Raw genomic sequence first — 27,763 nt, forward strand, 5'->3', positions numbered from 1 at the left:
ATGCTCTATGAAAAAAGGCTGGGATGGGGAGGAAAACTGGTAGCCTCTCAGTATGTGGAACCTGCCCCTTAGTCCAGCCAGTATGGCTGTAGCAAGACAGTGACTTGTTATGGCCCAAAATGTTTGACAGACATTAGATAATCTACTGATGCCATAAACATTTGGTTGTTTCGTGTGGGCACTTACTAGATAGATAATGGTCTTGAGGTTCTGTATTGCAGGGCTTTTCACAGGTTGTACAACTTTTAGGTCATGACAATATTTGAGTACCACCAGTGCTTAGCAAGGTGTCAAAAACTTAATGACTGAGGGTTCCGGGTCGCAGTGCTGCGGTCGTACGAAGAGACTCATCTCTTCGCCAGCCAAGTTTCCCCCGCCGGTAGACCCTTGATTGGGTCGAAAGTCGCCCTGGAGGGGTGACCACTGTTGAGGAGGCTGCCTGTTTGACTGAAGAGGGGTGGTGGCGCCCTCTGCAGTCCAAGCGAGCTTCTTTGGGCCGACAGAGTAAAGATTGGTCAGTAAAATGGCCAATCACTTAGCTGCACCAGCTGTAAGCCACAAGAACATCTAAGCGAAATAGAACCACTGTGGAAGATTTGGTGAGACCTTTCCTTGCCTCTCCTTTTCCTATTACTCCTGTGAAAAGCCTTTGGAATCATTTCCCTATCTTTTTAAAGTGGCTTTGTTGATGGGGGAAGAAAAGCCTTGGAACAAAAGAAAAATTAATTTTAACTTTTTCAATGATTGATTTTATTTTTGAATATTTGGGAGTCCTAAAATCCCTGTTATAGAAACTTAATATGCTAGCAATTTGGAGAATTTTTTTCTACTATTTTTATAACTAAAGAAAAGAAGGAAAAGAGGAAAGAAATTATTTTTATTGGGGGTCTGGAAAGACTGAACAACTGGTTAACCCTCTGGGGACATCTTGTGGTGAAATTATGTACTGCAATTGTTATTCCCTTTCTTTGGACTCTGGCTTTGACCTTCAAATTATCTCAAAAGGGAAAGATAAAGAAGCTGTATAGCTGGGTGGAAGCGGATATTGACTGATTGTTATTAAATACAGCCTCCACCAAAAGAATAATGGCTTTATATACTACTGAGATGGAGGAACTCTGTCCAGATTTCAATTACAAGTATATATTGGACAAAATTCTTGAAAATACTGAACAAATAATTGCCTATACAAAACAGATTATTTTTCAACGACAAATCAAAGCGCAAGGTGTAAGTGAGCACTTTGTAAGCCAAGAAACAGCAGAAGGGGTATATACTCAAGAGATCCGTCTTCAGCCTTATCCACAAATTACTGAGATGGAAGAATTAAACTTATGTCAGGACTACCAACCTACACCGGAAAAAACTTTTGATGCTAATGAACAAATGACTTTTAGCATGGAAACTAAGGATGTTACCCCAGAAGGGCAGGCTGATCTCCAGACTCCAACTGATTACCTGACAGATAAAAAACCAATAGGAGGAGAGCAAAATAATATTAAAGAAGACTCTACATTATTTTATAGACAATCTGTTGAGACTTTGGATAATTCAAAAATGACTGTAATTAAATTAGACACAACTCCAAAAAGATGAAGATGGATGTTCAACCACGAGCTATTGAGAATCACTACAATTTTTTTACTAGCCTATTAAAATGGACAATGGGAGATTCTCCCCTGATTTATGTGTTACAGCAAGAAATGGAGGGAGTTTTATTTGCGGACTTAGAGGCCTTACTATGGAAACCCGTTTGGAAGAGAAAGAAAGCTAGAATAAGATATAAATATAGAATTTAAGATTACATTTATGGGTTGTAATGGCTTTATAGTGATGTGGATTGATTTGGATTTGGATTTTTAAAAGGTGTTTTTAGGATAAGATTTAATATTGAAATATAGTAAGAATATATTTTTTGGAATAATAGATCTTCCTTCTTTTCTCTTTCTTTTTCTTGGTTTCTTTTTGTTCCTTTTTATTTTTTTTCCTATTTTTCCTATGCTTTTTTATTATTAGATATGATAGTTAATTTGTGGAGCTATAATGATAAAAAGATTGTAATGATGGAAGAGATGAAATTAATAAATGAAGAATTACTGAATAAAAAATAGAATATAGTTCAGAAATGTAAGAATGTAATTATGGAAATAATATGCTTAAATAAGAGAAATTATGGACACCCGAATTGTAAATAATATTTTTGTTTAAGGCTAAGTTAGATATGATATTTGGAAATTAATAAACCTAAAAACAGGGTCTGATTTACATCGATGAAAGGTTGCTGATAACTTCTATTGATTAATTGAATTCTTACTTAGGAATGTATTAATGAATTAATTTTACTTAGAAATGTATTAGTTTGACTATACTATTCTAATTGTTAGAGAGGGAAATTTTAAGGAGTATTATTTGAGCTATATATGTATGATGTTATTGTACCTAACTGATTACCCTATCTCCACGTTGTTTCTTAAGCGTTCTGGTGTAAAAATGGAAAAATCAATAAAATTGTTTGGAGAAAAAAAAAACTTAATGACTAAAAAGGGGAGGGGATTTTGGGTTTTACTGATTAGATTCCTTTGTTGTTATAGAAATAGCTAGTTTATAATATGGAAAAGTAAAAAGTTGAGGTTCAATTATAATGCTTCCATCTACTGCAACAGAGGAAGTCTGTTCTTTTTCCTTTCTCCCCCTCACTTTTCCCCCCCTTTTCCTCCCCACTGTGTCCTACTATTTGTTTTTGTATTTTTGTATTTTATTCTATAATCTAATAAAATATTACAAACTGTAGAAAAAAAGGAAAAAAGTACCAATTTTAATTTCTTCTGTGGCTGTTCCTTTGCTGAATCACTTTCTCTTTGCACTGACAAATGTGTGGTGAATTTATCCATGTTTATTAATATGCACCACTACCAGCTAGCATCAGGGGTTTTCAAACTTGGTACTTTTAAGACTTGTGGACTTCAACTCCCAGAATTCCTCAGCCATCATGGCTGGTTGAGGAATTCTGGAAGTCCACAGGTCTTAAAGTTGCTAAGTTTGTAGACCTCTGAGCTAGCTGGTCGGCTCTTCTTCCTCTCTCCCTTCTGAGCTCTTTCCACAGTGTAGTAAGACTGCACACACCCCAATCCCTTCCCTGTACTCTTAAAGACACAAGAATAAAGTGCAAAGCAAGAAAGACTCACAAAATAAAGAAACACATAAACTCTGGAGGTGGGGGGGTGTTCTTTAAGCTGTCTCAGGCCTGTCACAATGTTGCAACTTGAGGACTGAAAGGCTCCAGCAATTGTGAAAGGCTTTAGCCTTAAATTAAGCCTGTTTACTTTCAAAGAAAACTTTCTAAAAGCCATAGACAGACTCAAGATAAGGGGGTAAAACTAATTACATTTGTTTAAAGGGATTAATCCTACAGAAGTCAACACTTTGGACTCATTGCTAGTGTAAAATACAGACTAAAATATTCCAACAACCACAAGCACACAAACCGACCCTCTGAATTACAAAACGCTGTAAAAACTTTACAAAAATCCTTATAATAACCTAAATCAAGCTGCCAGCTGATCCAGAACTAAATAAACCCACCTCCTTTCTGACATGCTCATCTGCTAGCTTTTTTATTTCATCAGCACTGATTGCATTCTCCTGGCTGGAGAAAACGAACCAGGAGACCTTTTCTTCAAGCAACAGCTGCTGCTTCTTCCCTGACTCTTTTTCCTCCCTGCCAGCTGAGCTCCCCTTCTCTTTCCCTGTTGTCTTTTTTTTCCCCTTTCCCACCCAAACCACCTCCTTTTATAGCCTCTCATCTCCTTCCCTCTCTCCTTTTTCTTCAGTTCACCTCCAGCTCCGGGGCTGCTTCCGGAAGCGCCAATCAGCTGGCTCCTGGGGCTTCTGCAGAGCCCAGACAATCCTGCAGCTGCAGCTGCTTCTCTCTCAGGCTTGGGTCGCTTCGGCTAATTCCCCTCTCCTGCTACACTTCTCTGGGATTGTTGCATACCATCTGCCATGTGGCAAAGTACCACAGGTGGTATACGTACCAGCGGTTGAAAAGCCCTGCTGTATTGGTCCAATAATCATACCTTAAAAATCATCTTGTCTACTGCAATTAATTCACAAATGGGAAGTGGATGCTTTCAACTTCTGACTGCTGCATTAGAATATAAAAAGAGAAATAACCTATTCTGGAAGGTCATGCACTTCCAGAACTCCCACTTATCTTAAGTACTCGGTGTTATTTCCTGGTGAGTGATTCTATTCAAGAAAAGCAGGTCCATATATGAATAATGATCCATATATGAACATTGCTTTAACAGAGAACAAGAAAAAAATAAGCCACAAAATATTTACTTAGATATTTGATGCTTACTACCCATCCATAGATGGAATAGACAATATAATATGCTTTCAAAGAAAAAAGAGGCAATTGTTTGATTTTACATGAAATACATGTATAGGTATTTTAATTATAATTAAGCAAATGTTTAAACTTTGCAAACAATGAATATTCCTTAAGTAAAAAATCAATTTTCAATTTTTAATTCCAGTCTACTTTATCTACTAACTCTTATTTAGAGAGTTGACAAATTTATTTATTTTTAAATGCTGGTCAATTACTTTCAGTTGCGGTTCATATATTCCTTCTATATGTTAAAGCTAAAATTAATACATTAAAAGTCCTTGAAGTATTTAAGGATCCGTAAAGCATTTTGAGACATTTTCTGTAAAAATGTTTTCAATTCTTATGACCTCTAGACTTTTAAAATTGCAATGCACTGGTGCTTTAATTCTACTAGAAATTCCTAGCACAAAATTAATGCTGTTATGAAAAGGATGGTTACACATGATTGACTTATCCTGTGAACAAAGAAAATATGCTCAGCAATGTCAAAAGATAACATTTCTAGCAATCATATTGCTGCCCCTCAAATTTAACTTTTCTAAATTTGAAATAATAGATATAAGTAACTAGGAACTAAATAACTTTTGATATAATTTGATGGGAATCTCCCAGCAGTTTATCACTAAGATCAGCCTACTCTTTGGCATCTCCTATTCCTCCAGCGGTTATTGCAAATGTGGCTTCATTTTCAGGCATTTCAGGACTGGAAAAAAAAAGCATTCTTTTACTTTCCTTTTGGAATTGTGTAAATAAATTAAGGGATATTATGCATGATAGAACTGGCTGCAGAAATCCAGAAAACACTAGATGGTGGGGAAAGGGTAGTATTCTGTATCATTTTCCCCCCATACAGTGGTGGGATTTCTGCACCCCAGATCCTATAATCCTATACATCAGGGGTCCCCAACCCCCAGGCTGCAGCCCACTACCAGCCACTAAAATCCCATTCTGCATATCGAGGGGAACTGCCTACCCTGCCTCAGAAAAGAGCTTCTTTGATCTGTCCACTTAACAAATGTGGTTGCTTAACAACAATCCATGTGGTAGTTAACGAGAACTGAATTGCAGTTGTTAAGCGAAGCAGTCATGTGGATGTCTTGCTTAATGGTTACTATGACTTAACGACCAAAATTTTGGGCTCAATTATGGTTGCAAGCCAAGGACTACCTGTATGAAGGTCAATGATAAAAGGATTGTATTGAAAGTTACATTATATTATGCCCCCATCAGTAGAGTTTTATATTATTTTTAAAAAAATCCCTTGGAGGGGAAAAATTTCTCTCTGTTTCTCTATTTTTTTACAATGCTGGGTGGTGTTTTCAGTTACATTGAGTACCAAATATTGAGGTAACCAGTTTGATCTTTGAAACCATGATACACTGCTGGTAACTGGTAGCATATAGTTTCTTGAGGGATGAAACTTGCTGAAAAAGCAAACATGGGTGGCTATATGTAACAACATGCTTCTGTCCAATGTGTAACATAGAAGTTAAGAGTTGGAGATGTCAGGAGAAACATAAACATTTAATGCCATATAATTGGGTTGTAAAGAAGCATGTGTCATAAAACAAGAAGTGACAGTGTCAAGTATAAATGGATAATAATTCTCTTCTTGGTATCATTATTATGGTTATTATTACTCTGTTGTTTTGCATGTACACTGAGAGCTTATACACTGGAGACAAATTCCTTCACACTTGGCCAAATAAATATTCTATTCTACTGTATTCTATTCTGTACTGCAATGTATACTATAATATGCTATCACAAATGACTACATTAAAGTAATTTAGTTATATTTCTGAATTTTTTACAAACTCATTTAAAAGCTAGAACCCAAATAAGATACAATGATTACATAGAGTATGTTGAAGTATAGTGTACTGTACCAGTCAGTTTATATATTACCTATCATATATTTTGGCAATACGTAATTCTCCTCTTCCCTTTCGCAAACTAATCCTCGTTGTAGAAGCATGAGCAAGAATATGGCCTCCAATGGGTTTCTTGGGATCAGCCTGAAAGCTACATTAAATAAAGACAGAGCTGTTATATTCAAATATGGGAAATATGGCCTATAGTTTGCCATGAGAAATAACAATATTAACAAAATAACTTTCTTTTAATTATTGTGTGTTTGTCTGTATGCCTTCAGATGAGTGTTGATTCCTGCACAAGTTCCTGCAGTTTGATGGTTTAACCACTATACTAAGCACTCACTTTCTCACTCTCGTTTTCCCAAATATTACTTATCATTAACTTTATTAATGTTGGACAAAGAGGGGCAAAAACATAAAAAATAATAACCAATCATTCCTCAATTTATAGCACAAAACTGAATCTGAATACAAATGAGAATGTGTATAACAGAACTAATGCTTGACAAAAAGAAATGAATTTTTGACTCAACATTCTTTCCTATTTCTGAAATTACAGTCAACTGACCCATCAACTACTGTCTTTATACAGGGAGCTAGGAACACATCATTTGCAAGTAAGCTTTGGTAGCAAGCTTGCTATGAACTTAAAAACTAAAAATAATCTGCAATGGGAAAACAAGATACTGTGTGAGTCTTGGTCCCTTTCAAGATCATTGAAGGAGAATCCCCATTGGTCCAATCTGAGATCCTCTAACTCTATTCTAAATGCAAATAACAGCTTTAAGAGGAGGACTTTTCTCCACATGAGGCAAGAGAAGTAGTTGCATTCTGCCCAGTTTTGCTCAGTAACTTTCACCTCATTTTCCAAAATACTTTTTAACATTTGCATTCTAAATATAAAGACTCATTTAAACTACATATCTAGTTTGGACTGTTCAATCATTTTTCCTATTTGAACTGACATTCAGATGAACTATTTTCCTAGAATCCCTTATTAGTATGGTTCTAAATAAAACTTGAGTCTTCTTTGAGTCTCTAGAGTACCTTTTTCTAAGGTTTAAAAATATCATTTAAGAAATCCTATTTATGTGACTTATGAACAACATTAATAATAATTTGCTTACGTCATGGTTGCTCCAGGATCAGAGGTCATTTGGTTAGTCACAAACACAGCCACATTATATTCTGGAGTAGGAAAATTAGGCCAAAAGATGGGATAGCCATAAAGAGAGAGAAAAATATTCTGCTAGTATTCTTTCCACGATTTTTAAAAATCATTTCAAATAAACCATGCTTATAAAACTCTCCACAATATGGAAAAAACATGAAGATCTGTTTTAATTACTTATACAGATAAAATAGTATTATGGAAAGTTTTCTAACTTTCAGATGTGTGGACATCAAATCTCCAAATTCCCCATTGCTGAGAATTCTTGCAGTGAAATATATATATATATATCTGGTAGATGCCAAGATTGAGAAATACTAGTTTAAAAAACAGCAGTATCAACTTAAACCAGATCATTAAAACCAATTAAAAGGTGTTATATAGGTCTAATTAAAGCCAGTGTCCTTTTGCGGAGTACAAATATGCAGGGAGTACTACTAAAAATACTCCATCCCTTATGTCTGTCGGTCTCACTGGGACTTTCAAAAGAGAAAACAGATTACATAAAATCATGTGTTTAACCTGAGAAATATTTCTCCCACCTTCTGATATTTTCTGAAGCCTTGAGAGCATCTGAGCAAGTTTCTGTTGCCTTTCAGCTAATTCCCCACGACCACTAAAATCCACACGAAACAGTGCCATAATGGAATCTATTATCTGTACATTAAATGTAAAAAAGACATTTGTTCATGAGAATAAATTATTTAAAAGATTAACATATTAATTAAAGGCATGGAAGTATTAGTACCGCTTTATAAAGCCTTAGTAAGGCCATACCTGGAATACTGAATCCAGTTTTGGTCACCATATTACACAAAAGATGTTGAGACTTTGGAAAAAGTGTGAAGAAGAGAAACCAAGCAACTAAGGCCTGGAGACTAAAACATATGAAGAAGAGTTGCAGGATTTGGGTTTGTCTAGTCCAGAGAAAAGAAGGGTTAGAGATGACATGATAGCAGTATTCCAGTATTTGAAACGTTGCCACAAAGAGGAGGTGGTCAACTTATTTTCCAAAGCACCAGAGGGCAGGACAAGAAACAATGGATGGAAATTATTCAAGGAGAAAAGCAACCTGGAATTAAGAAGAAACTTCCTAACAGTGGGGACAATTAACCAGTGGAACAGCTTGCCATCAGAAATTGTGGGTTCTTCATCCCTGGAGGTTTTTAAGAAGAGAGTGGACAGACACTTGTCTGAAATGGTAAAGGTCTTCTGCTTGAGTAGGGGGCTGGACTAGAAGACTTCAAACATTCCTTCCAGCTCTATTCTGATTGATTGATTGACTGATTGATTGATTGAAGCATATAATAAACAGGACTATAAAATATATACCAGTAGTTTGAAGATGCCAGGTTCCTCATGGAATTTGCCAGCAACATAATCAAGTAGTTCCATTTGATGCTCACCTTTCAAGGAAGAAATAGTAATAATAATAACACTTGTTTTAAATCAGAAAAAAAGTACTTACTAGGTAGACCAAGATGTATTGTAGTTGAGTTCTTGTTACAACAGACGTAACTAAATCTTTAGTATCTTTAGCTCATTATTTTTAAAACATTACTATAAAATAATTTCAAAAGAAGCCAAATACTTAATATTTGAAATCCTCTCTTGAAAATTCTGCAAAGCATGGTAATTAATATTCGTTTCTAGCTCAGGTCACATTAATGTTTATATACCTAATTATAAATATTGCCTATAATTCTGCAATATTTCCATATAAAAGTCATGTGTAATGTCATGTTCAGACATTTGATGTAACTTACCTAATTTATGTATTTATTTACTTAATAAGATCTAATTTACTTTGTAAAGCTTGCAAAAATACGGTCTTATCACAATAACTTTAAATAAACATTTAAAAGAGTTTTTAATACAGAATATTAGAAAAAGAAAACGAATTAGCTTTATTGCATTAATTTCCTTAAGAAAAGAGTCCCCTGTGTGCTATAACAAACCTCATTGTACAAAATTCATATAATGCAGTGATATGGTTTCAAGGGAAGGCAATATAAATATTTCTTTCAGGAGGAGAAATAAACTGATAGATAATATGTTCAAATTTTGGGAAATTTTATAACTCAATCTTATGTGAAAAGTACCCTGAGTATATTCACAACAGAAACATAAATTGAAAAATAGACATAATTCCAGTGATAACCCCTTGATGCATAATTGTTCCTTCTTAAAGTGAACAGGATTTATGTGCCACCTTGTTGCAATCTTACTAGTATAAGCCCGTGCATACAATACATTGTCAAGAACTGCCTCATGATCTGCATTGAAGCGATCAGCAATGTCACGTAAGCGGTCTGGACGACTGGAGTTGATTCTTGTTAAGGTATCTGATTTTTAAATCAGTTTTCAGATATATAGCTGAAGCCCATATGTAAAAACAAATATCTCCTCAAAATTGAGCACTTCCAGATGCTAATTCCCCCTTTTAGTAACCATGTTCTTTTGATTGCCAGATGTTACTTGTGAACTAGTCTTGATGCAATGCAAATTTCCAAAACTTACAATTAAAAATATATTTGTATTTTTACCTCACTTGAAGGACAAATTAAATTCATGTTCCATTAAATTCATCCTGTGTTTATGTGTTTTCCCATTTTAGTGACTTCTCACCATATTGCCTGTTCTTAGTTTCTTGCATTTAACATCCTGCCTAACTTAGGGAAGCAAATTAGTTGACATACTATTTTCACAACTTTGGATTCACCTTGACTGACAACATGAAGATGTTCTCCATGAGTTCCAGACTGACAAGCCTCATGGTGAAAATGCTTGTGTCTTGAAAATTGGGAGAACAACATGTACAGTAGAATCCAACTAGGTATTATAATACATTGCAAATGAATGGCAGATGGGAAGATCTCTCCACTGCATTTCATATAGTAAATTTGTTTAATTAGCATTCACCTTCTCCTGTCTATACATTAAATGTCTCTTCTGCTTATGTTGTACCATAAACTCAAATTTAAAATGTATTATTAACACTGTATAGCAAATCCTTTCACCGTGTTCAGTCGACATAATATATTCAGGATACAATGTGTTTTCCGTGTCAATGAAAATAATCTTCCCTCCTGTATATCCATCTGCTCCTGGAAGTTGGGCTGTCACTAAATGAATCATAATAGTAAGAAATTTTCAAATTTTCAAATATCCAAAATCAAAGAGTTACTGTCAAAACAATGAATGGATTTTACATTAAATCTCCCTTTTTCTATGGGCCTCTGCATCAAAAGCTCCATGCTATTATGTTAAATAGGAGTAAACATCAAAATGAAAGAATTTAACTTATTCTAAAATCATGAGTACTAATGGTGGTAAGGCCTCGTATAGATTTGTTTTTGTTATTGTATTTTATATTGGCTATATATTTGTATTTTCTTCCTTTATGTTGTATGTTGTCTTAAATAAATATTTGCAGATAAAAAGGGACTGGAAATATTGCTGCAGCCCTGGATGAAATTGAGAATATTCTAGTGGTATAGGTACTATTTCCTTCACACCCACCTTGTATAATATAGTAAAATAGAAAACTCTGAGGATGCTGTAAAATGGATGTTGTCAGAAACAATGGAAGAAATCTCATCATATCAAGTATTCTGATCTGATGATATGCCAGCTGCATACCTAGTATAATCTGCTTAACCTAGCTGCTCTTCTTTCCACCAGCATGGAGATTCTGATAAAGTTCTGAGCCTGAGCATTTAAAACATTTCTTCTATTGTAATGATTTTGGAAAATACCTCCAGGTAGATGATATTGCTAAGAAACATGCCAGACCAATTCCTATAGTTCTTTCTCTCAGAATATGGCTGCTTTAAATACACGGTATAACTCATTTCTCTGTAATCTGGCATCTAGGGACTTGCTTTTATACTAAGGAGTCAGAAAGGCTGAAGGCAGGATTAGTGTTATCATTACCAAGTAAGAGATACAATCCACCACTGTAGAGAAGAAAGCAATTTCTTCAGCTAGTTTAGAATGTTCACACATTGTGTGTGTTTGATTTTAAATACCATCAGCATATTTTTGCATATTGAACAGGCAATTTTCAATATAACTATTACTTGATACATACCACAAAGAGTATGGGAAAGTTGAGTTTTGCCTGTTCGGAATTCTATAAAAACAAAAATTTAAAAAGTGAAATATTGTAAATAGGGGAAGTCAGTCATGCAAGGATACCATAGTTAGTTAGTCCAAAGTTTTTTGTTTGTTTGTTTCAAAGACTAACACAACTACCTCTTTGAAACCATATCTACTGGCACAAAAGCTCCAGTGTTCAGATGAACTCCCTTTTATAAGGATGTATACTTTTATATAAAAACATTATTTATATTCTCACATAATAGAAGGATTGATTGTATATGCATGATAACATGCAGAACTTCATTATCCAATGAAATTAATATGAAAACCACTCAGTAGAGACATTTGATGCAGAAAGGAAGATGGTTTGACAGAAATAGGCAGATAGGGTTGAAATATTCTTGAGGTCTGAGGAAGAAGATAGTATTCAGAAGTTATTCAGATAGTCTTCCTGATTCACTGGGATATAAGAAGAAAGACTGCAAGATTCTGTTACTGAGTGTAGCTTTAGTCATCCTGTGAAGTTGATTTTCAGGTATGGTCTACCTACTCAATACTACCTAGTATATACTTGAAGTTCCACTCAGTTCAACTAGAAACAACATTTATGAAGTGATACAGATTTAAAATATTTAAAAAATATTTACATATTATTAAGATGGTATTAAATCATTTTAATAATGGATTTAAGGGTTTAAAGCAGCTTTCCCAGTTAGCCATGATAAAGATGCTCTGGAATGATTACCACAAGAATTCACAACCCAAATATCTTCAGGGAATTCTACCCAACCTGAATGGTATCACACTAAGAAAACTGATCTAGATTATAAATTAATATACTACAACCAGTATATGGTATATCCGGAATACAGAAAAAAGGCATAGCTCTTTCCAGTTCTAAAAAGATTATGACTTTTAAATATCTACACACAAATCAAAAAACAGTGCCTGTTCAATATACTTATAATTCCTATAGTTTTAGGGAATTATTCCCTAATAGTTTCACTAACCTCCAAAGGCTTCTGTGATAGCCATGCTTTCAATCCCACCACCTAGGAGTTTACTGGAAGGAAGAAAAAAACTTAAAATCATGGGATGTATAGGAGTGAGACTGGCCAAGCCAGGGGGAGAATCAAATGAGGAATTAATCTGGAATTCCTACATGGGCAAAAGAGGGCAAAATCTGACTTCCCTTTGGAATGCCATTGAACCTTATCTAGTCTCACCCAGATACAAATCTGGGTAAGACGATTCCTGCCTATAGGCTTGAGCAATAAAACACCTAATTGAACTCCTAAGTGAACTCTTCACATGTGGATCTGATTGCTTGCATCTGACAGAATGGGAGCTGATGGAGTATATATCTAGGACACTAGGAATAATTTATTGCTTAACAGAAAAATGAGATTAAAATGTAACTTTAACAATACCAAGAGATGGTAGTAAAATCAGTTATTTACTTGATACATGATATTACAAAGGAGAGAACTGTAAAATAGTGTGGATATTAATCAGAATATTCCCTTTTGTTTTTTTTTTCAGAACTTTATTTATAATCCAAAGCAACCATTTAAATTTATTAAACTTGTACCCCATTACAATCTAGTGATTCTCAGTTGTTTATATAGTACACTATATATTAATTTAATTAATTTTAAAATAGCTTGTTCTTTAATAGGCAGAATAGGCAATATTGTACTGGGGAAGCAATAAAGACAGTCAGATGAAACTAAATTAGAATCGAAACAATAACAAAAGTCTAAACATGAAGAAAATGAAAAAATAGGGTTATGGGGCTGTCAGTTTACTAACTCGAATTCCTGGCTTCCAGTGGTAATATGGAATACCATCTTTCGCTTTTCACTATACTCAAAAGCAGTCAGAAACCCTGGTTCCTGGGGAAAAAGTTGGAAGTGTTTAATATGTCTTGATGTCATTTAAGATTTGTAAATTGCTTTATACACTGAACACATAATGCAAGTCATAAAAGCAAGCAAATATACTATCTTTGATCAAAACTCCTAGCCATGTAGTAGTGATAGCAGTATATAGGTAGTCCTTGCCTTATAACTATTTAGTGTCCGTTCAAAGTTACAACAGCACTGAAAAAAGGGACTTATGACCATTTTTCACACTTAACTGTTGCAGCATCTCTGTAGTCACATGATTAAAATTCAGACATTTGGCAATTGATTCACATTTATGATGGTTGCAGTATCCCAGGGTCATGTGATCACATTTTGCAACCTTCTGACAAGCAAAGTCATAGGGAAGCCAGATTCATTTAACATCTGTGTTACTAACTTAACAACTGCAGTGATTCACTTAACAACTGTGGCAAGGCAAGTCATAAAATTATTTATCATCATTAAATCTGTATGGGTTTGCACTACGCCAGACAGATCCGGTGTACAACTTGGGGGTCCTCCTAGACCGGAAGGGGAGGATTCGATGCCACTAGCTCGACATGGCCAGTAGGGGACAGCCTTCTCGCCACTCCCACTCCTTGCTGCCAACTTGCTGCTGCCATCTCTTTGCATGACATGTTAACACCGTAAATTCACTGCGGGGACAACTCACTCTGGGCGCTGGATGCAGAACCAGGTGGGTCATATACAGAGTGCTTTCATTATGTTTCTGGTCATGTGCAAAATGCTTCTCTCCATAAAGCCGACCAGGCAATAATTTTTTTATAGTTATACAGGTATTTCTCAACTTACAACAGTTCATTTAGTGACCATTTGAACTTACAATGACACTGAAAAAGGTGACTGGGTTACCATGTTAACAACTGCAGTGATTCACTTAACAACTATGGCAAGAAAAGTCATAAAATGGGGCAAAATTCACTTAACCTGACTTGATTAGAACAGAAATGTTGGGCTCAATTGTGGTCGTAAGTAAGGATTACCTGTATTCTGTTTACAGGATCATTTCAGATTGCTGAGCTGAACTAATGAATTTGGATTTATTCTAGGGTTTCACCATTTGTTTACTATGACTAGACATTCCAAAATTTGATTCCATGCAGCAAACTATCAAAACATGTGCTAAAGTAAATTAAGGATATGTATTAGGTTGAACCATTTGATTGATTTGTAAGGTGATCGAACCAAAGCATGATCTAAGGGAGACTGAATCCAAATTACTTTAGAACAATTTGCAAAAACCAATTTTGTCACAACTGTCCATTTTAAGAAAAATGGTTCAATGGGGAGAATAGGGAAAAGGTATTAGTGCCTGGAGACTATGGGGGCCTAGATGGGGAACAACAGGGTCTGACTGAACCTTGGAAGACCGAATGTGTTTGGGTGCATGGACTTCAAGATCTTGGGCTTTGACAGCTGGATAGGGTGGCACTATCCAGACAGACCTAGTCTGCCACTTGGTTCTCCTGTACTCAGGATTCCTGCTGAAAAAGCAGGTGGCAGGTGGAGCTAGGAGAGTCTTTGCACAATTTTGGGTTGTGTGCCAATTGTGGCCTTTCCTGGATCAGGTGCCCTGCACTCAGTCATTCAAGCCCTGGTCGTCTCAAGCTTAGATTACTGGAATGTAGTCTACATGGGGCTACCCTTGAAGATCATTTAAAAGATTCAACTGATGAGAGTGTGGCGGTGCAGGCAGTCTTTGGAGCCCCTAAAGTAGCCCATGTTACACCACTGTTACGAGTGCTGCGCTGCTTCCAATTCAAGGTATTATTATGTATAAAGTCCTCATGTTATGGACTAGTTGAGGAACCATCTCATCCAATGGTGGGATTCAAATACCTGAACAACCAGTTCTCTGCGTGGACGCCAGAAGTCCGTTCTGACTCAGGCAGGCCTCCCAGGCCCAGAACAGCCCACCGAAAGTGCGAACTGGGTGGCAAACAACTATAATAGTATAGTATAGTATATAGTATAGTATAGTATAGCATAGCATAGCATAGCATAGCATAGCATAGCATAGCATAGCATAGCATAGCATAGCATAGCATAGCATAGCATAGTAATATCATATCATATAATGGAATACTCTCACCACCATCATTAATTTCTAATAACTGAATAATTTTATTACAATCTCCAATCTTGAGAGCTTAGTAATACAGTGCAAGTCAGTGTCAAATCTTAGTGCTTTTTGCTGGTTTTTCTGAGGAGCGAGAAAAGAGAAAGAATTATCAAACCAAAACCAGGAAAGTGGACCATGGACTGCATTTCTTACGCGGACGCTTGGCAAGAGATGGGCTGCACCTCACGACAACAGGGAAAAATGTACTCAGAAAAAGACTGGCCCAACTCATTAGAAGGGCTTTAAATTAAAATTGAGGGGGAAGGGTGACCAATCAGTAGAATCTCTAGAACACAAAACCAAGCATAAATCCCAAGAAAATAAATCAAACAAAGAGGTAGGGAGTGATGAGAAAAAAGAAAAAATCAAACAACAATCAGGAGATCCAGGAAACATACCCATGGACAGACATAAAAAGTCTTAAATGTTTATATACTAATGCTCAAAGCTTGGAGAACAAACAGGGTGAATGGACTCATGGATGGATACAAATTGTTCAAAACAAACAGAACTACAAAAATAAGAGGGGGAGTTGCACTATATGTAAGAGAATACTACATATCTACAGAAATGCACACGATCAAAGATAAAAGCCCTCCAGAATCTATATGAGTCAATACAAAAGGAAAAGGGGTATACTACAGACCACCCAACCAATCAGAAGAAATAGATGGACTCTTTGCCAACCAGTTAACAAATGTATATAGGAAGCATACCACAGTAGTAATGGGAGACTTCATCTACCCAGATATCAGCTGGGAGACAAACTCTGCAGCAAGTAGGAGATCAAACAGATTCCTAACCAAACTACCTGACAACTTTGTCATCCAAAAGGTAGAGGAGGCAACTAGAAGTAAAGCTATACTGGACCTAATTCTTACTAATAGAGAAGAAGTGATGGAGTTGAAGTTGCCAGAACTTTGGGTGAAAGTGACCATGTCATACTGGAATTCAATATAATGCAAACACAAGCAATAGAAAATAATTCAACCAATGTCTTAAACTTCAAAAGAGCTGATTTTAACAAACTCAGAGAGAACCTAGGAAAGATTCCATGGATGAAAATCCTAAAGAGGAAAACAGCTCAGGAAGCATAGGAAATTCTGAAAAATGCTTTCTTAAAAGCCCAGTCCAGCACAATACTACTGAAAAAGAAAAACAAGAAAGTCAAGAAGAAACCAGCATGGCTGCACAAAGATCTCTCAGACAAACTGAAAGACAAAAAGGACAAGTACAAAAATGGAAACAGGGACATATAATTAAGGCTGATTATCAGCAGACAGCCAGAACATGCAAAGACGAAGTCAGGAAAGCAAAGGTTCAGAATGAACAAAGACTTGCAACAGAAATCAAGGATAATAAAAAAAAGTTTCTTCCAACATATTAACAAGAAAAAAGTCAAGGAAACTGTAGATCCACTAAAGAGAGAAGATGGCAAGGAAGTAACAAGCAATAGGGAGAAAGCAGAGCTGCTTACCTCATTCTTTGAATCAGTCTTCACACAAAAAGAAATTATAGCACAACATACCAAAAACAAAATACTGTAAAAGACAAACTAGAAACAAAAATTAAAATAAGCAAGAAAATGGTAAGAGAACATCTATCTGACCTTGATGAATATAAATCAGGACCCAACAGATTACATCCTAGAGTTCTGAAGAAGCTGGCAGATGTTATCTCAGAATTATTGCACTATGTCTTTCAAAAATCCTGGAAAACCAGGGAAGCACCTGAAGATTGGAAAAAAACTGATGTGGTTCCCATCTTCAAGAAAGGGAAAAAAACAGACCCAGGAAACTACAGACCAGTCAGTCTAACATCAATACCTGGGAAGATCCTGGAAAAGATAATCAAAAACAGATCTGCGAACAACTAGAAGCAAACAAAATTATAACTGGTAGCCAGCAAGGGTTTGTTAAAAACAGATCATGCCAAACCAATCATTTCATTCTTTGATAAAGTGACCAAATTAATAGACTAGTGAAACGCTGTGGACATAATATACTTAGATTTCAGTAAGGCATTCAACAAAGTAGATCACAGCTTGGTAAGCTAGAAAAAGGTGGAATAGACAACATCATCACCAGATGGATTTGTAGCTGGCTGACAAACTGTACTAAACGAGTAGTCCTCAATAGTACTACATCCATATGGAGAGAAGTAAGCAGTGGGGTACCGCAAGGCTCCGTCTTAGGTTCAGTACTCTTCAATATCTTTATCAATGACTTAGATGAGGGAATAGAAGGGGAACTAATCAAATTTGCAGATGACAGTAAACTAGCAGGAATAGCCAACACCCCAGAAGACAAGCTCATGATTCATAAAGATCTTGACAAACTTAATCAATGGGCCCTATCCAACAAAATGAGTTTCAGTGTGGAGAAAAACAAAGTCTTATATTTAGGCAAGAAAAACGAAAGGTACAAATACAGATTAGGTGAGACCTGGCTCAAAAACAGTAACCGTGAGAGGGACATTGGAGTTCTAGTGGAAAATCACTTGACTATGAGCCAGCAGTGTGCAGCAGCAGCCAAAAAAGCTAGTACAATCCTGGGCTGAATAAACAGAGGCATAGAATCAAGATCACGTGAAGTATTAATACTGCTTTATAAAACTCTAGTGAGACCAGACCTGGAATACTGCAACCAGTTTTGGTCACCATACTACAAAAAAGATGTTGAGAACTTGGAAAAAGTTCAGAGAAGAGCAGCTAAGATCATCAAAGGCCTGGAGACTAAAACATATGAAGAACGGCTGCAGGATTTGGGTTTGGCTAGTCTAAAGAAAAGAAGAAATGGGGTGACATGATAGCAGTGTTCCAGTATTTGAGAGGCTGCCATAAATAAGAGGGGGTCAAATTATTCTCCAAAGCAACAGAAGGCAGGACAAGAAACAATGGATGGAAACTAATCAAGGAGAGAAGCAACCTGGAATTAAGAAGAAACTTCCTAACAATGAGGACAATTAACCAGTGGAACAGCTTGCCTCCAGAAATCATGAGTGTGCCATCACTGGAGGTTTTTAAGAAGAGACTGGACAGTCACTTATCTGAAATGATACAGGTTCTCCTGCTTTAGCAGAGGGCTGGACTAGAAGACCTCCAAGGTCTATTCTATTCTATTCTATTCTATTCTATTCTATTCTATTCTATTCTATTCTATTCTATTCTATTCTATTCTGTTCTGTTCTATTCTATTCTATATGCTTGCCTAGAAAATTTGGTATATTCAAGTTTAGTGAATCACATACAGATAGTCCTTGACTTATGACTAGTCGCTTAGTGATCATTCAAAATTATGATGGATCTCCCTGGTGGAATTTACAACCTGGATTTAAAGTTCCAATGGCCAAACACACACATACACCCATTTGCAGTTATATGATTGTGTTTTGTTTTTATGTTTTTCCGAAAACAAGCATTTATTTCTAGTTTTTTGCAAAACTAGTCCATGGAGAGCCATTGGTTTGCTTAATGACTGTGGTGTTTACTTAATGATCACCACAAAAAAAGTAATTAAATCTGCTTGGTCACATGAATGACCTAATTTACAAACATCGCAAATTACAACCATATTGGAGAGCCTTCATTAGAGTTGTAACTCGAGGATTAAACAATACTTATTAGTGTTTTTAGTTATTATAATTTCTATAAATACAGATATATGTTGGTTATTATTATTGTAATATTTATCTTAATTGTTTCTATATTATAATGAAGAATGAGTGAGAAATGTTGGAAAAAGCAGAGAATGGGCAAAAGTCATGTCAAAAAATTACAAACAAATAACAATGTAAAAAAATAGGATCAGTTGGAAAACTGGAAATCAGAACTAATGAGAAAACTCAAGGCTAAGGAGGTAATACTGTAACAACAACTTTGAGATTCCCAAGAAAATGGCTAAGAAATGGCTAAAGAAAAAGAAAATGGCTAAAGTGTAGCTAAGAAATTCGTTAAAACTTACAATTAATCAAATTCCAAGGGACCAACATATGTCACATAAAAGTTTCACCCAATGTTGCCAAACAGGAAATAAAAATTCATTATAGCCATTGTTCATTTGTAATCACTGTCCATAGATTATTTGTTTTCAGAAATGTTTCTCTTAGAATATATTAATTACACCTGTTTAACTGGTTTTAAATTATATTGAAAGTAATGAAGATTTTTATATATAGGTAGTCCTCTACTTATGACCACATCTGAGCCCAAAATTTCTATTGCTAAGCAAGATATTCGTTAAATGAATTTTGCCCCATTTTGTGACCTTTTGTGCCAAAGTTGTTAAGTGAACCATGGCAACATGGTTATTAAATGAACATGGCTTTCCTATTGACGTTGTTTGTCAAAAGGTTGCAAAGAATGAGCGTATGATCCCGGGACACTGCAACCATCATAAATATAAACCAGTTGCCAAGCATCCAAATTTTGATTATGTGACCATGGGGATGCTGCAACAGTCGTAAGAGTGAACACTGGTTATAAGTTATTATTTTCAGTGCTGTTGTAACTTTGAACAGTCACTAAATGAACAGTTGTAAGTTGAGAACTATCTACATTCTCAGGCTTCCAGTAAGAAATAATTATAAAGAAAATCTTGAGGGATAATTTGCTTACTATAAGTTTGTTGGCTGCTTCTTTTATCTTCTCTACTTTGGCTTCAGAAAGTCCCTTCACATTACATAATGCCCGCTTAGTTGTCATCTGAATCCCTTTGATTGTGCAAATTCCTACTGATTTCAGCTTCTTAATATCTGCTACATTCTATGAAGGAAATAAACATGGTCTAAAGTAGTGATATTAATAAAATTTTATATTTGAAAACTTAACCATATTTTTATCAAAATGAGAAGAATTTGTGGTAATGCTGGTAATAATTTATTTTAATATATATATATATATATATATATATATATATATATATATATATATGTGTGTGTGTGTGTGTGTGTGTGTGTGTGTGTGTTTTCTGAGGTTTTCGCGGGTATTTGTATGTAGGTCTTTGGTTGTTCGGGTTTTCTCCCGCGTAAAATTGGAAGTGTCTTGGCGACGTTTCGACGAAGTCCCATTCGTCATCTTCAGGCTGGTGTTTTCAGCTTCGTGCTTTGAGCAGCAATGTGTGGTCTTAGCTGTTTCTTCCTTTTAACTGCCAGTGGGGGTATGAACTGATTGGGTGGGAGCTTGGCTGTGTTCTGATTGGGTGGAGGTGTGTTCTGAATGGTTAGGGGCTTGGCTGTGCTCTGATTGGCTGGGGGAGTGTTCTGTTTGGTTGTGCTCAGGTTAGTCTGAGTTGCAGAGGGGTTTAAGATTTTGGGCTGCCTTGCTATTTTTTGGCTTCGCGTTCGTGGTCGTGCCTCCTCTTCATGGAGGGTGTCAGTTTGCTTCATGTATGGATTGGAGGGTTTTAAAGTGGCTAATGATGCAGCTGTGGTCTGGCTTCTGGTTTGTGGTCGTGCCTCATCATCGGTGTGGCTTTGGGTTTGCTTTTTGCGTGGATGTGTGGTGGTGACATCCTGTGTGGTTTTTGTGAGTGTGGGTCTGGTATCATTTTTTGTGTTAGGGAGTCGTTTGTCAATAAGGGCGGGTTTTCAAATGGCTGGTAGGCGGGAGGTATCATTTTGCTTGTTCATGCTGTGTGGGCGTTTTTCTATCTCGATGGCTTCTCTGATTATTCTGTTATTGAAATGTTCACTTTTGGCAATGGTTCTGGTATTTTTAAAGTCAATTTCATGTCCTGGTGTCACATATGAGCAAATAAAGGGCACGCCCATGGGCTCTCCTATTTCCAGCGTGATAGCAGAGGCAGTTCTCCAGCAACTGGAACGTGAGGCTATGTCCCAGTACCAGCCCAAATTTTGGGCTCGGTACATTGACGACACGTTTGTTGTCGTCAAACGATGCCAAAAAGCCAACTTTATGGGAATACTCAATTCGGTTTATCTGGATATTAGGTTTACGTTGGAGGAGGAGAACCGGGGCTCGATAGCCTTCTTAGATGTACTTGTCCAACGAACACCAGAGGGCTTAGTACATATGAAGGTCTATCGCAAGCCCACCCACACGGACCGAATCCTCCACTATAACAGCAACCACCCAGTATCCCATAAAGTTGGCTGTATTAAAACGCTGTTCAAGCGTGTGCATTCGCATTGCAGCACGGTGGAAGCAAAGGAGGAAGAGAGGAGACATTTGTACCGGATTTGCCAACTCAATGGATATCCGCTATGATTCATAAAACATCACAGCAGGATACCCAGGTATGACCACCAAGAAACTCCCCCCCAAGGACAATTAACACGCATTTCCCTACCGTATATTCATAACGTGTCTGAAGCCACAGCCAGACTGCTGGCCCCCCATGGCATAAGAGTGGCACATAAACCTGACCAGACTCTGCGATCAAAGATCATGCGCCCCAAAGATCCCCTTCCCACCGCAGAAAGGTCTGCGGTGGTTTATAAAATTGATTGCATGGGTTGCCACAGTAATTATGTAGGGGAAACATCAAAAAGGCTGAAGACCCGCCTACATGAACATAAGTTGGCAATCAAGAGGGGCGAGCAATACTTGCAGATCTGGTCACATATGGCCGAAAGTGGCCATAACTTTGATTTTGACCACACACAAATCTTGGCCTGTGATGCCACAAAGGGGGGCTGCCTATTAAAGGAGGCCTGGTTTTCGGGGGGAAATTCCATTAATCGCCATATAGACATGTGCCCGGCACAACGGACCTTACAAACATGGCACATGAACCGTCGCTTGAACTGCTGGAGAAGACCTAGGCATCGACCACATGTGTGGGAGAAGAATAGGACATCCCCCCACACACAACACGACCAAATGGACATTCCCTTGGCTTCGGACCAAGACGGTAGAACTTTGAAAAATCCCCCACAAATGACAAACAGCCACCAGAAACCTGACTGTCAATTATGGAACAACTTCCCGATGAACGGAGCAAGTGGAGTGGAGGTGCTTTGACAACTGAATTGCAGCAGGAAAGAGAGAGCGAGGCCCTCCCAATCAGTTCAATAGGAGAAATACGAACGGAGATAACAACTGTGGGGGGAGGAATAGGAAATACAGCATACGATAGAGCGCTCGGACTACAATCACACATGCTGGGGGGAATGATTTACCCCCCGGGGAGTGAAACAGACACCCTCGTTACGCTAGTTGGACTGGTTTGTGAGAGGGAGGGGAATAGCTCTGTGGTGATTGATCCCTTGGGAGGACAAAAGACTACGAACGGAGCATGCCTGGGAGATTCTCCGATGAGGGATGAGGACAGAAGCCCCAAATGGAGTGAGCAATGGATTGACCGGTTACGAGCTAGGCAATGCCTTACTGACAGGCACACACTCCAGAACGACTCCTCCCAAGAATATAGGGAGGAGAGTGATGATAGATCTAAGGGAGTGATGGAAAGGAATAGGAGGGAGAGCGGTGCAGGACAGGATGGCACACGGGGGCTACGATCTGAGAGAAAAGGAGGATTGGAACGTGGCTCGGAGGGGATGGTTGGAGGAACTAGAAGGAAGCAGAAAACAGCAACTACTGCCCATGACAGACAGAATCACAAATGGGAAACTAGTGAAACATGCACTAACTACAAGGAAAGGGGAAATACCCCAGCTAATTTTAGAACTAGCGAGAAAGACACACGTAACAGCACACGTAGAAAGGGTGAGAAACAACTACACCCTAATGCAGGACACACACTTGGATTACAACGCACACAGCTGGGACCTATGACACGATCCAAGAGCCGAGCGCAAATGATTGGAGGCTGCATATAAGCCCTCCCAATGACTGCTGTTTACACCCTGATGATGTCAAGAGCTCTTGACGAAAGCTAAGTTTAGTAAATAAAAGTTTTAACATTTTTAACTTTTGTATAATTCTCTTGGTGTTCAACTATTTATTGATTTTAATATATATATATATATATATATATATATATATATATATATATATATATATATATATAAAAGCTGAGGCTTCGTTGTAAAAAACATCATGATGTTAAGGGTAGATGTCAGAATGGTGGAGAAGGGGAAGGCCATAAACTCACAGAGAGTTCAAAGGAAGAGAGAAGGGGGAGACGACTTAGTGGTGGGGATGACATCTCGAGTTGGAATAAGATCAAGGATCCTCCTAGACCACGGATATGGATGAGTGGAGAGTCGGAGGCTTGTTTAAACTCTGATGAGGGACGCATGATACAAGTAGATGAGTCACTCAATCATGCAGCAATTACAGGGAATGCTATGATTGGCCGACCTGGACCTATCACACGGTCCAAGAGTCGAGCGCAGGCGTTAACTTACATATAAATGTTCACTCCCACTGATTTGTGTACGCCCTGATGAAGTTGGCAGGAGCCAACGAAAGCTAGGTTGCTAATCTTTTAAAACTTTTAATGTTTTTATTTAAAACTTCTGTTTTATATTAAAACTTTTAATGTTTAACTTTTCCTGATGATCATATTTTATTCTCACCATATATAAAATTAACAGAAAAAATAAAACAAAGGAAAAAGGAAAGGAACAGATCCATAGTAGTATAATTTCAATCTTATGTTATCTTAATCTTTAAAATTAATATTATTATTATTACTGTTGTATAAGCTTTACATGGATGTCAGGATTTAAATGAACAGTCAAATGATGAGATTTGATATAGTGATTTTTAAAAAATGGAAAAAATATGTCTTTTTTAAAAAATCAAGCATTCGTTCTTTTTTTCCCCCTCTTTTTTTTCTGGTGATTGGTTTTTGTATAGCATTCATTATGTTATGATAATCATGAATACAGCATATTTCCCTCACTACAAGGGGGAAGTAAAACCAATTAGCAACTCAGAATATAGAACAAAACCCATCTCAAATATTGGAACTCTCCTTTTGTAGTCAATTATAAGGGCAATGAATTTATTGCAAAAGAAAAAAACCCAAGGGTACCTAACAAGGCTCTCATAATAACATCTTGTAGCCAGGATGTTATTACGAAGAACACCTTTTCTTGTCTACTTGTCTAACAAGTAAGGCTACTTGTCTCAATTTACTAGACTTGGGATGGGGTACATGCTATACTGATTTATGCTGGATTATATTATTTTTATATTTGGTAATTACTCTAGTGAGATTTTTAAAGCCAGTTTTAAGGAATATAAATTGAATTCAAATGGTGGCTTTATAAACCAGGATCCTCCAACTAAATATTACTTTGTAGATGTTTTAGTAGCAAACACCCCAAAATATTCTATCATCCCTATCTGTGGAAATTAAAATAACAGTCCAACACATCAGGAAAGCACTAATTAGATTGCTGATGGCTGCTATAAATATTATACCACATTGACTGCTGTGGCAATATTAGCCTGTTAAGAGATAGAACTGAAATTAGTTCAAATCATATTGAAAAGAGTAATTTTCCTTGCTCAAAATTCAGGATATGAGAATCATGCCTTAATACGGGGTAATCCAACCTAATAAGACTTTTCCAACAGTGAGATATAGGAATATTAAGCAGATGACAGATTTTGCATCTGGAAGTCAGGAATATACTATAAATCTGAAAATAATCCTAGTTAGACAGATGACAGGCTAGCCCCTTGTGAAAGCATTCCTGATTTGTATGTTATATGTTTATATTAGCTACACACTAAAGGCCATATGCTATAACAATATGTACAAGCCATGTTTTCCAAGTTTTTGAATACAACTTCTTTTCTATCAAGAACTATATTCCTTTGTGGTAATCCATTGCTTTCCAAGGCCAAATACTGGTGGAGAGTTGTTGACATCTTCAGCACCATTTATTTTTTCCAAGTTCATTTATTTATGAACCCTAAGTATTTGGTGTTTTAAGATAATTACTATACAGGATTATAATTTGTATCTCAATTGCTGGGTAAATAGTTCATAGGTATCTTCAATGTTTACTTTTTTCTGACAAAGGCAGAAAAATGTTCTGAAATGATATAGCCAGAATGAATCTATCTGTCTGTCTGTCTGTCTGTCTGCCTGCCTGCCTGCCTGCCTTTCTTTCTCAAACTTCTTTACAGCCCATCTCCCTCATAGAGGTGATTCATCTAAATTTATATGCAAATTTAGTAGACAAATGGTTTGTAGTTTGTAAATATTCTTTGGAATGATGTCTTGCGTCTTGTCAACCTAATCTTGTCGACACCAGGTGAAACCAGTGTTGCAGATTTCATCCCTCTTCCACCAATAAATGTGTGCAGGAGGCAAAGTTATAACTCTGTATGCATTTATGTATGTATAGGCTCACTGCCATAATCCATACATCAAAAAAAGGCATGGTCAGGAAAAGACAGTTTTATCTAATAGTTAAGGTGCCAGGCTAGAAACCAGGAGACTGTGAGTTCTAGTCCCACCTTAGCCATGAAAGCTGCCTTGAGCTATTTATAAAAAATGGGATTTTTAAAAAATCTAATAAATAATTACTTGCCTTAAAATATGATATTCCCTTTACAATATTCATTTATATCAAGTATTCTTTCTCACACTAGCCATTCTCTCTCTCTCACATGCAAACCACTTTCACAAAGATACAGATAAAGGCAAACATATGCACAACCTCCTCCTTTTAGCACAAATAGAAGAAAAAAGTTTTAAGATAAATATAAGTGAAAACAATAAAAGAGGCAGAATCATATTTATGCGTATCAAAAGGGTTTACATCTATTGAGAAAACATCCATTTTTGTTCTTGTTATGGTATTGTAATTTTATATTGAGCTTTTCAAATTAGAATAAAAATATAGGTTGTCTTCCCTCAACTAAATAACCAGATGTGGATTAATCCCTGAATGTACTTACAATTCCATGCTTCTGTAACAGATCAATGTCCTGGAAAAATGATTCCTGTAACATGAGGACAGAATATTGGTTATTTTATTTATTTACATATTTATATTCATATTTTTAAACTGCTCATCTCTTTCGGAGAGGGACTCTTCACAGTGTACAATAAAATATAACCTTATAAATAAAACCTTGTATAAAAATTTAAATTAAATTACGGTAAAAAATTTTACAATTATAGAATAATGACAAATGCCAAAAGGGAAAAAGGAAAAAAAAAAATCATAAGATGGCGATGTCAAGATGGTTATTACAGTTGTGTGTATATGGAAAGGGGGGCGGGGTTCTCATGGGACTAGCCAGCACTACAGTTGCATGTTTTTCTGTGCCTCCCCCTCAAGGCTGCAGAGCCAAGTTTTAGCCCCTTTGCAGAATGTCAAAATACTGGGGGTTTGCTTTCCTTACCTCTGGCAATAGGATGTTCCATAAAACGGGACAGTGGCCAAGAAGGCTTTCTTCCTAAACCCCGCCAATCAAAATTCTTTCACTGCTGGGGCCTACAGTGTACCTACTCTGCCTGATTGAGTGAGACAGGCTGATGAGATGAGGCGAAGCCGGTTCTGTAGGTAATTTGGTCCTGTGCCATGTAGGACTTATAGGTGATGACCAATACCTTGAATTGGACCCAGAAGAAAACAGGTACAATTCATGGAGCAAGTTTATTATATGTGCCTTTCTTTGGGTACTTGATATGGCCCATAGGGCCACACTTTGCATCAGTGAAACTTCCAAATACATTTCAGGGATAGCCCCATGTAGAGCACATTGCAGTAGCCCAATTGGGAGATGACCAGGGCATGAATGATTGAACATAAAGCTTCCCTGTCCAGGGAAAGGCATAATTGGTGCACAATGTGGAATTGGGTAAAGACACTCCTGGTCATGGCCACCACCTGCTTTAGAGCAGGAGTTGCAAGTCCAAGAAGACTCCCCAGGTCTGACTGGGGTAGTGCAACTCCATTCAAGGCCAGGGATAATAAATTCCTGGAAACAGAATGAACCACCCACTCCATCTTACTATGGTTCAGTTAAAGTCTGTTGTTACCCATCCAGACTTCCACAGCATTCAGGCATTGTGAAAGGACAAAGGGGCCATGAACTGGACTTTTCACTTCCTATCAATACCAATTGGGGCTGGTCTTGGAGGAAGGAGGGGAAACAGCACAAAACTGTGCTACCCAACCCCAACTTCTGAAGTTGACCCAAAAGGATACCATGGTCAATGGTATCGAAAGCTGTTGAGAGGTCAAGGAGAGCAAGGATAGAAGCACTGG

At 37.0% G+C, this 27,763-nt stretch overlaps 1 protein-coding gene across 1 annotated transcript in view; it reads right to left on the reverse strand.

Annotated features, from left to right (window-relative positions):
- Nucleotides 1-4,544: 4,544 nt before the first annotated feature.
- DMC1 (DNA meiotic recombinase 1) overlaps nt 4,545-27,763 on the reverse strand; it is a 38,350-nt gene continuing 15,131 nt past the window's right edge. The window contains exons 3-14 of the mRNA XM_039335469.1: nt 26,445-26,489; nt 20,214-20,360; nt 13,361-13,443; nt 12,559-12,611; nt 11,538-11,579; nt 10,497-10,569; nt 9,673-9,764; nt 8,777-8,850; nt 7,987-8,101; nt 7,401-7,461; nt 6,305-6,421; nt 4,545-5,099 (exon numbers count right to left, since the gene is read on the reverse strand). Of these exons, the coding sequence (XP_039191403.1) occupies nt 5,030-5,099; nt 6,305-6,421; nt 7,401-7,461; nt 7,987-8,101; nt 8,777-8,850; nt 9,673-9,764; nt 10,497-10,569; nt 11,538-11,579; nt 12,559-12,611; nt 13,361-13,443; nt 20,214-20,360; nt 26,445-26,489 (972 nt within the window). The 3' untranslated portion in view covers nt 4,545-5,029. The remainder of the gene's footprint in view (nt 5,100-6,304; nt 6,422-7,400; nt 7,462-7,986; nt 8,102-8,776; nt 8,851-9,672; nt 9,765-10,496; nt 10,570-11,537; nt 11,580-12,558; nt 12,612-13,360; nt 13,444-20,213; nt 20,361-26,444; nt 26,490-27,763) is intronic.

The sequence above is a fragment of the Crotalus tigris genome, unplaced genomic scaffold (genome assembly GCF_016545835.1).
Source record: "Crotalus tigris isolate CLP2741 ecotype Arizona unplaced genomic scaffold, ASM1654583v1 scf7180000017644.4837335, whole genome shotgun sequence".
NCBI classification, from domain to species: Eukaryota; Metazoa; Chordata; class Lepidosauria; order Squamata; family Viperidae; genus Crotalus; species Crotalus tigris.